Source organism: Antedon mediterranea, chromosome 5 (genome assembly GCF_964355755.1).
Source record: "Antedon mediterranea chromosome 5, ecAntMedi1.1, whole genome shotgun sequence".
Classification (NCBI taxonomy): Eukaryota; Metazoa; Echinodermata; class Crinoidea; order Comatulida; family Antedonidae; genus Antedon; species Antedon mediterranea.
In genome coordinates this window covers 10,380,201-10,394,039 of record NC_092674.1, presented here as the reverse complement: position 1 = coordinate 10,394,039, position 13,839 = coordinate 10,380,201, and the positions used below count along the sequence as shown (strand labels likewise).

General features: G+C 32.8%; 1 protein-coding gene across 1 annotated transcript in view; it reads left to right on the top strand.

Annotated features, from left to right (window-relative positions):
* The window catches only part of LOC140050293 (uncharacterized), a 33,867-nt gene extending 20,241 nt beyond the window's left edge, over positions 1-13,626 (top strand). The window contains exons 10-14 of the mRNA XM_072095416.1: positions 828-929; positions 1,658-1,820; positions 4,575-4,754; positions 6,128-6,252; positions 7,809-13,626. Coding sequence (XP_071951517.1) covers positions 828-929; positions 1,658-1,820; positions 4,575-4,754; positions 6,128-6,252; positions 7,809-7,883 — 645 coding nt within the window. The 3' untranslated portion in view covers positions 7,884-13,626. The remainder of the gene's footprint in view (positions 1-827; positions 930-1,657; positions 1,821-4,574; positions 4,755-6,127; positions 6,253-7,808) is intronic.
* Positions 13,627-13,839: the final 213 nt, after the last annotated feature.

Here is a 13,839-nt window from a genome sequence, read left to right as displayed (position 1 = left end):
TTTTTTCTGTCCATCTCACTGCTTTGTACTGTACTGTATTTTTTTTCCTGTGTAACAAGTAGTAATACTGATCAATTGTATAAAGTGCTATATTGCTGTTTCATACTGTAGTTATTGTTTGCAGGCCTTGTCTTTTAAGGCGAGTGAGTGCGATCACTCACCTAACACACTACTAAACTGCCCTTGAGGAGTGCGATTTACCACACGCTTAAATTTGGTAAACTTCTACACACCAAAATACAAACAGCACACCTACAGCACCCCTGAATGTATTGAGGAGTGCAATTTGTAGCACACCTATGATTTTCAAAAGACAAGGCCTGGTTTGTATTACAATGAATTACATAACAATAGTGGAACAAAGAAACAATAGAGAGATTGCAACAAAGAAAAATAATATATACAACAAATTATATATAATACCTAATTATACATAAGTAGGTTTAGAAATAGTACATAAGTTCTTTGAATTTACTTATGTTAAAATGTTAGCAATTACTAAAATTACAGCATTCATCTATTAAACAAGAGTGAAAATGTGTATAATTTTCAAAATATAGAGGGAGCTATGCAATATTTTTAATTTATCATATTAGTTTTTTATGCATTAACATAATGTTGTAAGGGTAAATTGGTATACTATTAGATACATGTTGAAAAATATAGACAAATAATAAAGGCACAATACAGCTTAGAATAGCCTATATAATGAAGTTCTTTGTTCCCTTTCTAAAAATGTTTACTACTTACTGTATATATTGTATAAGTAGAGCCGATCGATAAGTTTTTAATTTGATTTTTATAAGTGTTATATTCATTTTTTGCAGATTTGTTTTGGTGAAAAGGGTGTGTTAGACGAAATGAAGGAAGGTAAAGCATTGGTTGACTGTACAACTGTTGATATAGGGACGGTCACAGGTGTATCGGAGGTAAGATTGATTAGATCACAATTTATAGTATAAATCCTATGTGGCTGGATCTCAATGGAGATACAAATAAAATAAGCACAAAGCTAAATCAAAACAATGAAAAGTAAAGTAAAACAGACAGAAAGGATTTTACACTCACATAGTGCAAGTTATATTATATTTTGGTAGATTAAGAGGAGCTAAGTTTGAGTTACCTCAATTGGTATTAATCTAGACTTAACTTAGACTTGGCTGTTTGTGACGAGGTACTTATTTTAAATTTATTGTGCATACAGCCATGATTTAAAATATATTAGTGTCACAAGAAGTGTAGAGAGTTAAAACACAGGGTTCTTGTTGCGTTGGTCAGCAATTCATAATTTCCGACCACCAACTTTCATAAGGCTGGCCACCACTAATTTTTTTTATACACCTAGGCCTACAAATATTTTACATTTTAGTTATGCACACATTATAATTAGAAGTCTATGGTGGGGTTGAAGAACAATTGTCACTGGCTAGACAATGAGCATGCTAACTACAAAATGATAGACAAAGGCTTTCAATTTGCTTTACCATTGTTATGTTGTATCATAGCATTTTGAAAACTGCAAACCCTAAATTGCTGACCACACTCATGACATGCTGGTGAAACCCTGGTAACATTTTCTTTTGGTTTTGCTGTACAATCTTGCCTTTATTTGTATTTTACCTATCACTGATAATTATTCATTTATTTTGTGCTTTAGGCTATATCAAATAAAGGAGGGCGGTTTTTAGAAGCACCTGTGTCGGGCAGCATCCAGCCAGCAGTAGAGGGCAATCTAATATTTATGGCAGCGGGTGATAAAGAATTATACGATGAATGTCAATCGTGCTTCGCTGCTATGGGCAAGAAATCATTCTTTTTAGGTAAATATTTTTAAATTAATAATGTGTCAACCTGGTTGCAATTCAGTTTAGTTCGGGAAACTAGTAGTAAAGGAGTTTACTATTCATCCTTCTGGCGTCTATTCATCCTTCTGGCATCTATTTATCCTTCTGGCATCTATTCATCCTTCTTGCATCTATTCATCCTTCTGGCATCTATTTATCCTTCTGGCATCTATTCATCCTTCTGGCGTCTATTCATCCTTCTGGCGTCTATTCATCCTTCTGGCATCTATTCATCCTTCTGGGGCGGTTTGCTATAAGCAGTCTATAAATGGCTATAATTTATGATGTAGCAAGTACTCTCTATTATAGACCGCGGTCTAACCTGTAAGCAGTGTTTAAAATTAAAGCCTATTCGAAGGAGTATTAAAACCCCTCTTTTCGTTGCTTATAGGTATACGTATTATTGATCGTGAAATACAACCAATTATACAAATTTTAAGTGTTAAATAAAATAATAACTGTGATTATATTCTTATATATTAGGCCTAGAATAGATTTTCTCGCGTATAAATGTATACACTGTTATGATTGTAAATTGAGCAAGTGTGACGAACATTAAATGTAAAGTGCAGCCTCAATTTGTTAAGTAGACTGTTTTATAGCAATGGTCTGACAGGGGTGGGTTTAGAAAGACTGTCTATCTGATAAAGCTGGTTTTAAGACCATCAGTTAAGAGTCTTTTATACTATAGTAATCCGCCTTTGGTGTCTATCCATCCTTTAGTGTCTATCCATCCTTTAGTGTCTATCCATCCTTTAGTGTCTATCCATCCTTTAGTGTCTATCCATCATTCTGGTGTCTATCCATCCTTTAGTGTCTATCCATCATTCTGGTGTCTATCCATCCTTTAGTGTCTATCCATCCTTTAGTGTCTATCCATCATTCTGGTGTCTATCCATCCTTTAGTGTCTATCCATCATTCTGGTGTCTATCCATCCTTTAGTGTCTATCCATCCTTTAGTGTCTATCCATCATTCTGGTGTCTATGCATCATTCTGCTGTCTCTCCATCCTTTAGTGTCTATCCATCATTCTGGTGTCTATCCATCCTTTAGTGTCTATCCATCATTCTGGTGTCTATCCATCCTTTAGTGTCTATCCATCATTCTGGTGTCTATCCATCCTTTAGTGTCTATCCATCATTCTGGTGTCTATCCATCCTTTAGTGTCTATCCATCATTCTGGTGTCTATCCATCCTTTAGTGTCTATCCATCATTCTGGTGTCTATCCATCCTTTAGTGTCTATCCATCATTCTGGTGTCTATCCATCCTTTAGTGTCTATCCATCATTCTGGTGTCTATGCATCATTCTGCTGTCTCTCCATCCTTTAGTGTCTATCCATCATTCTGGTGTCTATCCATCCTTTAGTGTCTATCCATCATTCTGGTGTCTATCCATCCTTTAGTGTCTATCCATCATTCTGGTGTCTATCCATCCTTTGGTGTCTATCCATCATTCTGGTGTCTATCCATCCTTTAGTGTCTATCCATCATTCTGGTGTCTATCCATCCTTTAGTGTCTATCCATCATTCTGGTGTCTATCCATCCTTTAGTGTCTATCCATCATTCTGGTGTCTATCCATCCTTTAGTGTCTATCCATCCTTTAGTGTCTATCCATCATTCTGGTGTCTATGCATCATTCTGCTGTCTCTCCATCCTTTAGTGTCTATCCATCATTCTGGTGTCTATCCATCCTTTAGTGTCTATCCATCATTCTGGTGTCTATCCATCCTTTAGTGTCTATCCATCATTCTGGTGTCTATCCATCCTTTAGTGTCTATCCATCATTCTGGTGTCTATCCATCCTTTAGTGTCTATCCATCATTCTGGTGTCTATCCATCCTTTAGTGTCTATCCATCATTCTGGTGTCTATCCATCCTTTAGTGTCTATCCATCATTCTGGTGTCTATCCATCCTTTAGTGTCTATCCATCATTCTGGTGTCTATGCATCATTCTGCTGTCTCTCCATCCTTTAGTGTCTATCCATCATTCTGGTGTCTATCCATCCTTTAGTGTCTATCCATCATTCTGGTGTCTATCCATCCTTTAGTGTATATCCATCATTCTGGTGTCTATCCATCCTTTGGTGTCTATCCATCATTCTGGTGTCTATCCATCCTTTAGTGTCTATCCATCATTCTGGTGTCTATCCATCCTTTAGTGTCTATCCATCATTCTGGTGTCTATCCATCCTTTAGTGTCTATCCATCATTCTGGTGTCTATCCATCCTTTAGTGTCTATCCATCATTCTGGTGTCTATCCATCCTTTAGTGTCTATCCATCATTCTGGTGTCTATCCATCCTTTAGTGTCTATCCATCATTCTGGTGTCTATCCATCCTTTAGTGTCTATCCATCATTCTGGTGTCTATCCATCCTTTAGTGTCTATCCATCATTCTGGTGTCTATGCATCATTCTGCTGTCTCTCCATCCTTTAGTGTCTATCCATCATTCTGGTGTCTATCCATCCTTTAGTGTCTATCCATCATTCTGTTGTCTATCCATCCTTTTGGTGTCTATCCATCCTTTAGGTGTCTATCCATCCTTTAGTGTCTATCCATCATTCTGGTGTTTATGCATCATTCTGCTGTCTATCCATCCTTTAGTGTCTATCCATCCATTGTATTTGAGGTGTTTATCCATTACCATGTCTATTTATCCTTTACAATTAAGTTAAAGGTGCCATAGACCTAGAAAAATAAGAGTGACATTCAATTTTTTTTAGGTGATGCCGGAAACGGTGCAAGGATGAAGCTTGTACTCAATATGATAATGGGTAGCGTGGTAGCTGGCTTCTCAGAAGGAATGGCATTAGCAGAGAAGGCAGGACTTAATCAAGCTGACCTCTTAGAAGTCATTGACCTCGGTGCCATGTCATGCCCGTTATTTCGTGGAAAAGGAAAAGGTATGTTGAACATTTTTTTAATATAGTAAACCTCCTTTGTGTACAGTATTCAGAAGTCAATTTAAATTCAAAACAATTTGAGACCTTTCTAAAGCTAGTCAAACTAGTTTGACAAAAAAAGATGCAATGTGCCAAAATATGGTAGGCCTAGTGATATGACCAAATATGATAGTGATATGGCATCATGTCCATATATAGGCATATCCCATTTTGTTGTCACATAAAGTTGGATACTGTAGACAGGGTTTAAGAAATGTTATTGATCCACTTTCGCAACTTGACTACCTTTCGCGAATTTGGAAAACTGCAAATACTTTCTCAATAAACATGGTAAAGATAATCGAGTCAATTTTAAAAGTTTGTCCTTGTTATAATCTTTGGTGTACTGGAAGTACTTTTGCATTTAAATAAGTGTTCATTTATGCTGCAAATATACCAATAGTATTAAGAAAATACCATATTACATACAGTATTTATTTTTAGTATAAACCAGACCTAGTTGTAGTATAATAACTTTATGCATTAACTAATTCACTTGCATGCATTATTGGAAGTGTCAAATTCTTGAAACAATTACAATTAATATATGTCCTTGATTGATAAGTCATTCCTCACTTGTGTATTTGAATATTATTATGCTAAATTAAGCTTATCGTTTATTATTCCCATAATTGTGTAATTACTACCATCCTGTTGTTGGTACTTGAACATGTTAAAAATACCAACTTTTGGAGGATGAATAAATTATGTGTAATTTACCTTGTTACGTTCAGGCCTTTCTCTACAGGCATTAACTGTCTTTCAAACCTTTCTTACTGTGTTCATCACCTGCATACAATCTCTCACTGCAATTAAAAACCGCTTTGTCTATTTTGTGTGAATTACAGTAAATAGTATATTAATAAAAATTGAATCTAATTATTGATAAAACAAACATAAAACTTGTTTCAAAGGTGACTTTGAGTTTGGTGTCTTCTAAAATTTAACATACAGGCATCACGTGTGATGCAGTGTTACAACTGTATACAGAATTTGGCTATAATAAAAATTATACTATAAATTATTGACTTATTCTAGAAAAATTTTAAAATTTTGATTGAAAATAATTGCTAATCAAATTTTTAGTTATAGAACATACAGTACCTTTTTCATATTGATTGTTTTGCTATAAATTTTATAAATGTATACCTAGCAGTAAGATAGTTTTGTATAGTTTTTGCTATGCTAAAATGGTGACGTTATTCCCTGTTAATCTATTACCATTCTTTTTCTGTTGCTGTTTTACATTCCTATGTACTTTATCATTTCATTGAATTCATAGTTCAGCTGACAAAACAAGATTCTAACAAGATAACATTGTTTTTATTTTTCAGGTATCATTAATAACATTTTTCCACCAGCCTTCCCTTTGAAACATCAACAAAAAGACATGAGATTAGCATTAGCAATGGGTGACCAATCAGACCAAACATTACCAGTAGCTGCATCAGCTAATGAGGTAAGCATACTCCAATGATACAGCAACCTATCTAACATTGCAATTACATAACTTTTTATGAGAACACATTTACAGCCCAATAAGCTCAGGGAAGCTTGGTTCCCACTAGAACGTAACACAAGGACGTAAACGCAACGCAAGCGTTTTAACCAATGACAAGCGAAGTTATAGACAGTTAGCAATCACAAGCGAATAAGCCATCGCTTGTGATTGGTCAATTCACTTGCGTTACGTTACGTCCTTGCGTTGCGTCGCTAGTGGGAACCACGCTTTAGCTAGTAAATAAGATGTATGTTTGTACTAGGCAGCTTAGTAAAATTAATTAACATCGTATAATTGTTACATTTATTCGAATAAATGGTCTGGGATATTTATTGTTCAGGAGAGTTTTTGGTTATGTTTTGGGTGAAAAATAAAATTTAAAAAAATATATATATTAAAATAAACATAATTAAAAAAAACATAATTTTACAGTATAAATTGTATCAACATGCTTGGTAAGTTAAAAAATCACCTGCAGTCGAATCAATTCTACTACAAAAAGAAATGTCAATACATTGTTGTGTTTATATGAAATTAGGTGGGGGGGGGGGGGAGGGTGCATTTATTCAAGCAATAAATAAGTGCCCTGGGATGTTTTTTTATATAAAGGTAAATATATATATATATATAAACCTGTTAGATTGATTAAAAGAAAATATAAAAATAAAATAGTAAAGAAAGAAAATGCATGTTTACCAGCTTCGCCTAATTGGCTAGTGAGAAAATCCATGTCTATAGTATAATTATGTATTTATTAATAAGTCATAAATCATTTAAAATTCATTATGACTATACATATTATGAATTATAGAAATTTTATTAGTATTGCATGATAAATAATAAAATGGTTATTAATTATAGAATATAATTAATTCAAATTTACTTTTAACTATGCTATAATTGTTAAATAATTAACGATAAAGAAAACAAACAAAATCCAAGACTTTCTGGTTTCAGAGTTAACTTTTTTATCGCTAATAAAAGAGATTAATACGTTTTTGGGCATCACCAATATATCGATTTTTCTGAAAATTAATAGACATGGTCTGTTTAGGACGTTAACGATAACATTGTGGATGTGATAATGTGCAAAAAACATTAAAAAAATGTATTTTGCTATTCCTGGAATTAAGGATTTGTAGACATTGACATTAGGTGTGTAGATACACTACACGATTCAGTAAATTTTATGTTGGTTCAATGGGGTTTGCTATGTTTTTTGGAGGTTCGCAGAATTTAGCAATACCTGTTACTTCTATCCCTCTATTGTTGAAGTGTATTCCGTTATTCCGGCGTTACGCTTTCCACGATTTGTTTCTAAATTTTTCTGTTTTGAGTAGGATGGTTTTTTTCATTTTTAGTCTTTTTTTATTTGGTTTATCCAGTTTTCTTTTGGTCAGGTGGTCTTTTTACTTTCTTTTTTTTTACTTTGTGCTACAGCTAAACATTTAGCAAATTAGTTATAAATGTGTATGGAAATTATTTACTTATGTTGAACATATTATTTTTTTTAGTTATTCAAGAGGGCGAAGGGCAAAGGTCATTCAGAGAGTGACATGTCTTCTGTATACAAAGTACTGATTCAGTGATGGATGCTGTCTTTTGCTGATGATAATGAATACCAGGGACAAAGTTTGTAAACCACCTAACGAATCATAATTGTAACTATGTGAATATTTACTCGTTTTTTTTTTTTAAGTTTTGGTCATAACAAAACTAATTCTTATTTGTGTAGATTTTAGGGTATAATCTGGAGTATTCATTTCAACACACTGTAGATGATTTACTTATTAATTTTAAACTTCCTTAAAGTGGGAAGATTGTACATTTTGTCTTGTGTTGAAAGCCCTCTTCAGTGTGTTGTGACTGCCTGAAGATAGACTCTTTGTCCAGGTACAACAAGTCTTTAGCCTCTTACTCCAGGCATTAATATTTAGCATAGGAAAACTGTTTAAAATGTGGGAAAATGAACTTAGATAGTCAGGGCTGATTTATGAATTATGGATTTTTATACAAATTTATGTCAAATCATGAATATGTAATTGTAAATTAGATACAACTTTCTATGAATGTTATTATTATTATTAATATAGACTGTTGTTAATTTAAACAGTCTTAAAAAAAAGTACAAATTAAATAATGGAAAAATCAAATTTACAAAGACTTGAATACTATTTTTCATATGAAATTGTGACATAGTAAATATGGATTCTTTAATATTGTGCTTTTAAGTGTATCCAAACAGTGTGAAATGTAATTTATTTTTAGCATTAAAAGTTTAAATTCTGTTTTATTTAGAAATTAAACCATGGATTTTACTCATTATTTGTGGGATTGTGAATATATAACAATGACTTATTAGTTTTCTTTGTATTTCAAGACAAAGTCTAAATCCAATTTAAACTTGTCACTTGGATAAGATCTATTTTGTAGCAAAGAGATGGCCCATTCCAATTTATGTCTGAAGTTGGTTTGAATCAGTTTGCTAATTTAAAGCAACACAATATGCGATCTAGCTCCTCGGACTCCTTGCTGTTTCTATCCATTCAGTGTGTGTAGATATTTTGTGAGCAATTTGAAGGGCTAGTCAAATATGTCTACTAGTCTGGTACCTGATTCACAGACCTTACTGAGTACAATTCTTTCACATGTTTGTCATGCAGTATAAAAAACTTATTAGAAATATACACACATAGAGATATCGCTGTGTTACTAACGTTACATCAATGTAATCTTTACAGGCCTTGCTGAGGCATGTAAAAATTACCAACTCTTTCTGAGACTTTTCATCGATGCATAAAACACAGAAACGCATCCACATACTCAATATGTTACATTTTGTAAGATTTGTGTACGTGTACGGGTATTAATTAATAGTTTATAATTTCAGGGTGTCATCCTTACAGCCTTTGCTGACGCCTCTAAAGATTTTACAGTAATATAACGCGAAAACGCTTTCACATGTTTGTATCAAGGTAACAATTTCTTACAATACGTTCCATTTTGTTAGATTTTTGTACATGTGTTTGTGAATCGGGTATTGGGTAATTTGTAATTTCATTGTCCGAGAGAGCTTATCATGTCTTAGAATATAAGTAGTGTTTGATACAACTTTCAGGTCCTAATGAATCATCAGTCTAATGTGAATACAGACATGTGGTCTCCTGGTCCCATGACATATGTTGTCTGTAAACTTTCAGACAAACAAATATTTTAATATTATACATTAATAATAGAAGCCGACAGGTCTGACATGAACACCCATATTGAACAATAGACACTAGAAATGGGAATTTACAATACAATAAAGTCCCTATTAAGAAGACACCCTTGGGGCCCAAAAAAGTGTGGGGCCCAAAAAAGTGTTGTCCCCCTTAATAGAGGTGTTCCCTGAGTAGGGTTGTTCCCTTCATAGGGGTTGATTGTAGTGTTAAAACATATACTCCTTTATGTCGTAAGAAAGTGTTCCCCTAATAGGGGTGTCCCAAAGGAGGGGCTCCACTGTAATTATTTATGATTTTGTTTCCACAGGCATTTCCTAAATTTCAAAGGGACAATATAAAATATAACCATATCTGCCCAGTAAATATTTTATTTAAAGGTATTGTACTTTTACTAGGCACTAGATGAGAATAATACATAGTTTGCCTAGAGAAGAAAAATATCATATATCATTTACTGTAATTTATAAGTAACACAATCCTATTGTAATTGCTACCAACTTATGAAACACAGTATACATACAGTTATCATTAGTTCTCTGGGTTTTCATGAGATATTTATGAGTTGGTAACTTAGTTTCATATTCTATATTAATCTATGCTACTTTTCTTTCAACCTCTACATAAATTCTCATAAAATAAATTGTTTCTGGGTTGAATGAAATTCCCTTATTAGAAAAAATGACATTAGGTATGTGTAATGTTGTAGGATGTTAATGGCATGAATACTTTACGGTATTATAAAAAAAAAAACCTGTCCTTTGTAAGATTTTAAGGAGATTTCGATTTCCAAGGACTGGCGACCAACCTTGGTCAGGTCAATCGATGTGTTGTCGGTCATCACCTGGACCTGTGTCGAGGTAGGGGAGAGAGGAGATACGTTCCAATATTCCGAATCCTGCATTCGCACAATAACTAACATGACATAGTTTAGTCATTGGTTGCCTCTCATTAATATGACGACCATTATTATTTGCCTACTCTCATTCGGTCGCTCCAGAGTTTTCTTTTTTTCCCTGCATACCTGTCTGTATTTCTTCAGCAGTGTATTCTTCAAAGTTCTGTTTAGTTAGTTATATTGCCAATACCTTCTGTAACTATGCAGAATTTTGAAATTTAGGTAGTTGCAGAAGCTATCTGCACATTTGATTTTATGAGTATTTGCTAGTGTTTGTTTTAATCAAAAAGTTCTAATTATTATTCTGATGGTTATGTCAAACATTTAACCACCTAGATTACCATGTATATTTAGAAATTTATCTCACTAAATAAATAAATATTAAACTTGCACCTAAAAAAAGAAATAGTGTGCTATAAATAGGATTTTGTTGTTGTGACATATGGCATTTATTGAAGTGGAAGCAGTATTTATTGTTCAAAGGTCAAGAACTGAATCCGGCTACACTTACCTAAAGCATTTCTAAATATATCTCAAATAATAATTAATATCTATCCAATGTTATTTTACCATTTTATAAATCACAAACAAATTGTCCTAGCATATTAAAGTATAAGTTGTGATTATCTTGTAATATTGAAATTGACAACTATTGAACATAATTGCTACAATTCCGTTAAGAATTAGGATATGTGGGTGCTAATTTTTCCATCTAGTTTCCACTACCTTACTGGTCAATAACTATTCATCTATAATCTGGTTTTTTTTAGTTTCTTGGTGTACATTCAAAATTGTTAAATATCTTCTTTAAAATTATACTCTTTCTTCAGATGTAAATAATATTTATCTGTGTATACCATTGCTCATACAACCCCAGAGGAAGTCAGTCTATCGAAAGAAACTTTTGCGATTGATTAAAACGGATAATTCAAATATATAAATAACTTATAATTGAAAGTGAAAACTGGCTATACAAAGTGTAGACCGGTCAATATCAAATTTCTCAGCGCCAGAAAGTTATTTATATTCACTGATTATAAGAAACGAGAAAAACGTTAGAAATATTCTCATTAAAGTGTTGTTTTACTGATAACTGCATAGATGTGAATTTGGAAGTTGAGAAGATTGTTGATGTAGAATTGAGGATTGAGATGGCGCAGTCTTGGTCTTGTAACGAACATTTTATTGTCAGTTAGGCATGCGGACAGCTGGGACACATTATTTCATTGTAGAGGTTGAACTTTTGATGTACATTAAAGAGAATAAGGAGGGTGGGTAATTAATTTTTCTTTATGAGACAACATCAGGGTGTGTGTGTGTATACATGTTTGTCATTGAGAGTTAGCCAGTGGAGTTATTTTGCTTTAGCATTTCCACCATATAATCTCACCTGATTCTCTGTACTGTCTTAACATATAGCATCTCTCATAGGTAAATTGAATTGAAATTGAAACTGAATACAGTATATGTATTGCATATTCATACATGGCACCCGTATTATGTAAAGGTTAGGTTTGGTAGCGTATAGCTTATAAAGGCATCACATGTGAAGCATATGTGACACTGTATTACAGAATTTGCCTATGATACTGGACAAATTACATACAATGTGAATTATTGGCATCGTTACCTAAAATCATGCTCATAAACCATCATTATAAGCATAAAGCATATATTATTATTATAATCATCAACTTCATAAAATCTATGCTGTTTCATCACATTCTGACTAAATCATTAAGATAGGTCGAAACATCTTTCATAGCTTAATTACATAAATAATCTCTTTTTTTTGTGGAAAATATACAGCTGTAATCTCTTGGCTGTCTGCTTTGATCATGCGACAAGATAGATCTTACTGATATATTGAGATGTTGGTAGCCCTAGTTTCATAGTGTCCATAGGGTCGGAGGTCAAACATTTTTTTTACACCTGCAAGACATTCAAATTTTGCTGCACAAAATACCATCTAATCATACATATTAAGAAATTAAAATCCATTTATGTTTTTTCATGCTTGCTTTTCCTACGGTCAGGTTAAGCATTGTTAGTTATTACTTATTATTTGTTTAATTAAACAAATTTACAAAGTTTATTATGTATAATTTTTTCAGGGTCAGAGGTCAATGAGAACATTTTTATGTTGAGTTACATTATTGGTGTCATTTGTACATTCTATAAAAAATTCACTACTCTACTACTGCATTGATAGGTACTGTCAGATACAAAATGATTACTCAATACTGGTGAATTTTTACGAGCTAATTTATAAACATCTTATAGTTTTCTCCAGTTTGTTCTCTGGAAAGTTTTAAGACACTTTTCTTTATAAATTGGCAAACAATTGGTGTTTTCTTCAATTTGGATGTTTTCCAAAAGATTGTGAAATATGTGAAATGTTATGTCAAACGTAAAAACACCATAACAAGAAGTTTAACAATGAATAAATCAAATTAACTCTATTAATATGATTTCACTAATGTGAAAATACCTTTTTTATTATTCCAGTACAACACTGATTTTTTTGTTGTAATTTATGTAGATTACCTTATTACTAAAAATCTTTGATAATTGAGGCTTTTTTTTTCACACTGTATTTGTAAGACAAGTGGAGTTTTCCACAATTTTAACTATTTTTTTCTGTATTTTTTTATACTGTAGTTAATGTAACGGGGTGTTTATTTGTCACTAAAGCTCGGTCTACACTATCAAACTAGTTTGACAACAAAAAGTGTGGTGTGCCCAAATATAGTAGTGATATGCTTAAATTTGGTACTGACATGACATCATCGTGTCCATATATGTGCACATCACATTTTTATGTCATATAAAGTTTGATAATGTAGACAGAGCTTAAAGGTACATTCACACTGAGCCTGGATTAGGTCTGGTGGGTGGAAAAACTTTGAGCTATAGTACCTTTTTTTTCGGGCACTGTGTTCACATACGGTTTTGTACATTACACATGTTGTTTGAACCAGATTTACGGCTCAGTGTGAACGTATCTTTAATCATGTGGCATTAATTTGTGTAAAGTAGGTGATAGATAACTGTAACATATTAATTATGTGCTGTTTGAAAATTACACACGTTTTACTAATTTACAAATGTCCATATTTGTTAATACTTAAACCCCTTATGTTTTTTTTAAACTTTTGATGATTCTTTAGCTGATTTTGTTAAAAGTGTGTCAAAGATTAAATAAATAATTAAAATGTATTTGTATTTGAATGTCTTTGATGGGTATTTTTTTTTCACTTTCTATACACATTTTTTTTGTATTGATGAGTTAAACTGCTTCTGTTAGTTACTGAATCATATCACTATCATGTCACTGAATTTAAAAGGTGTTTAGCGTTGGCTCAGCTTGAATTGTTTAGAACCATTTTTTTAAAAATGTCAACAATATTTTACGAGGGTGGTTCA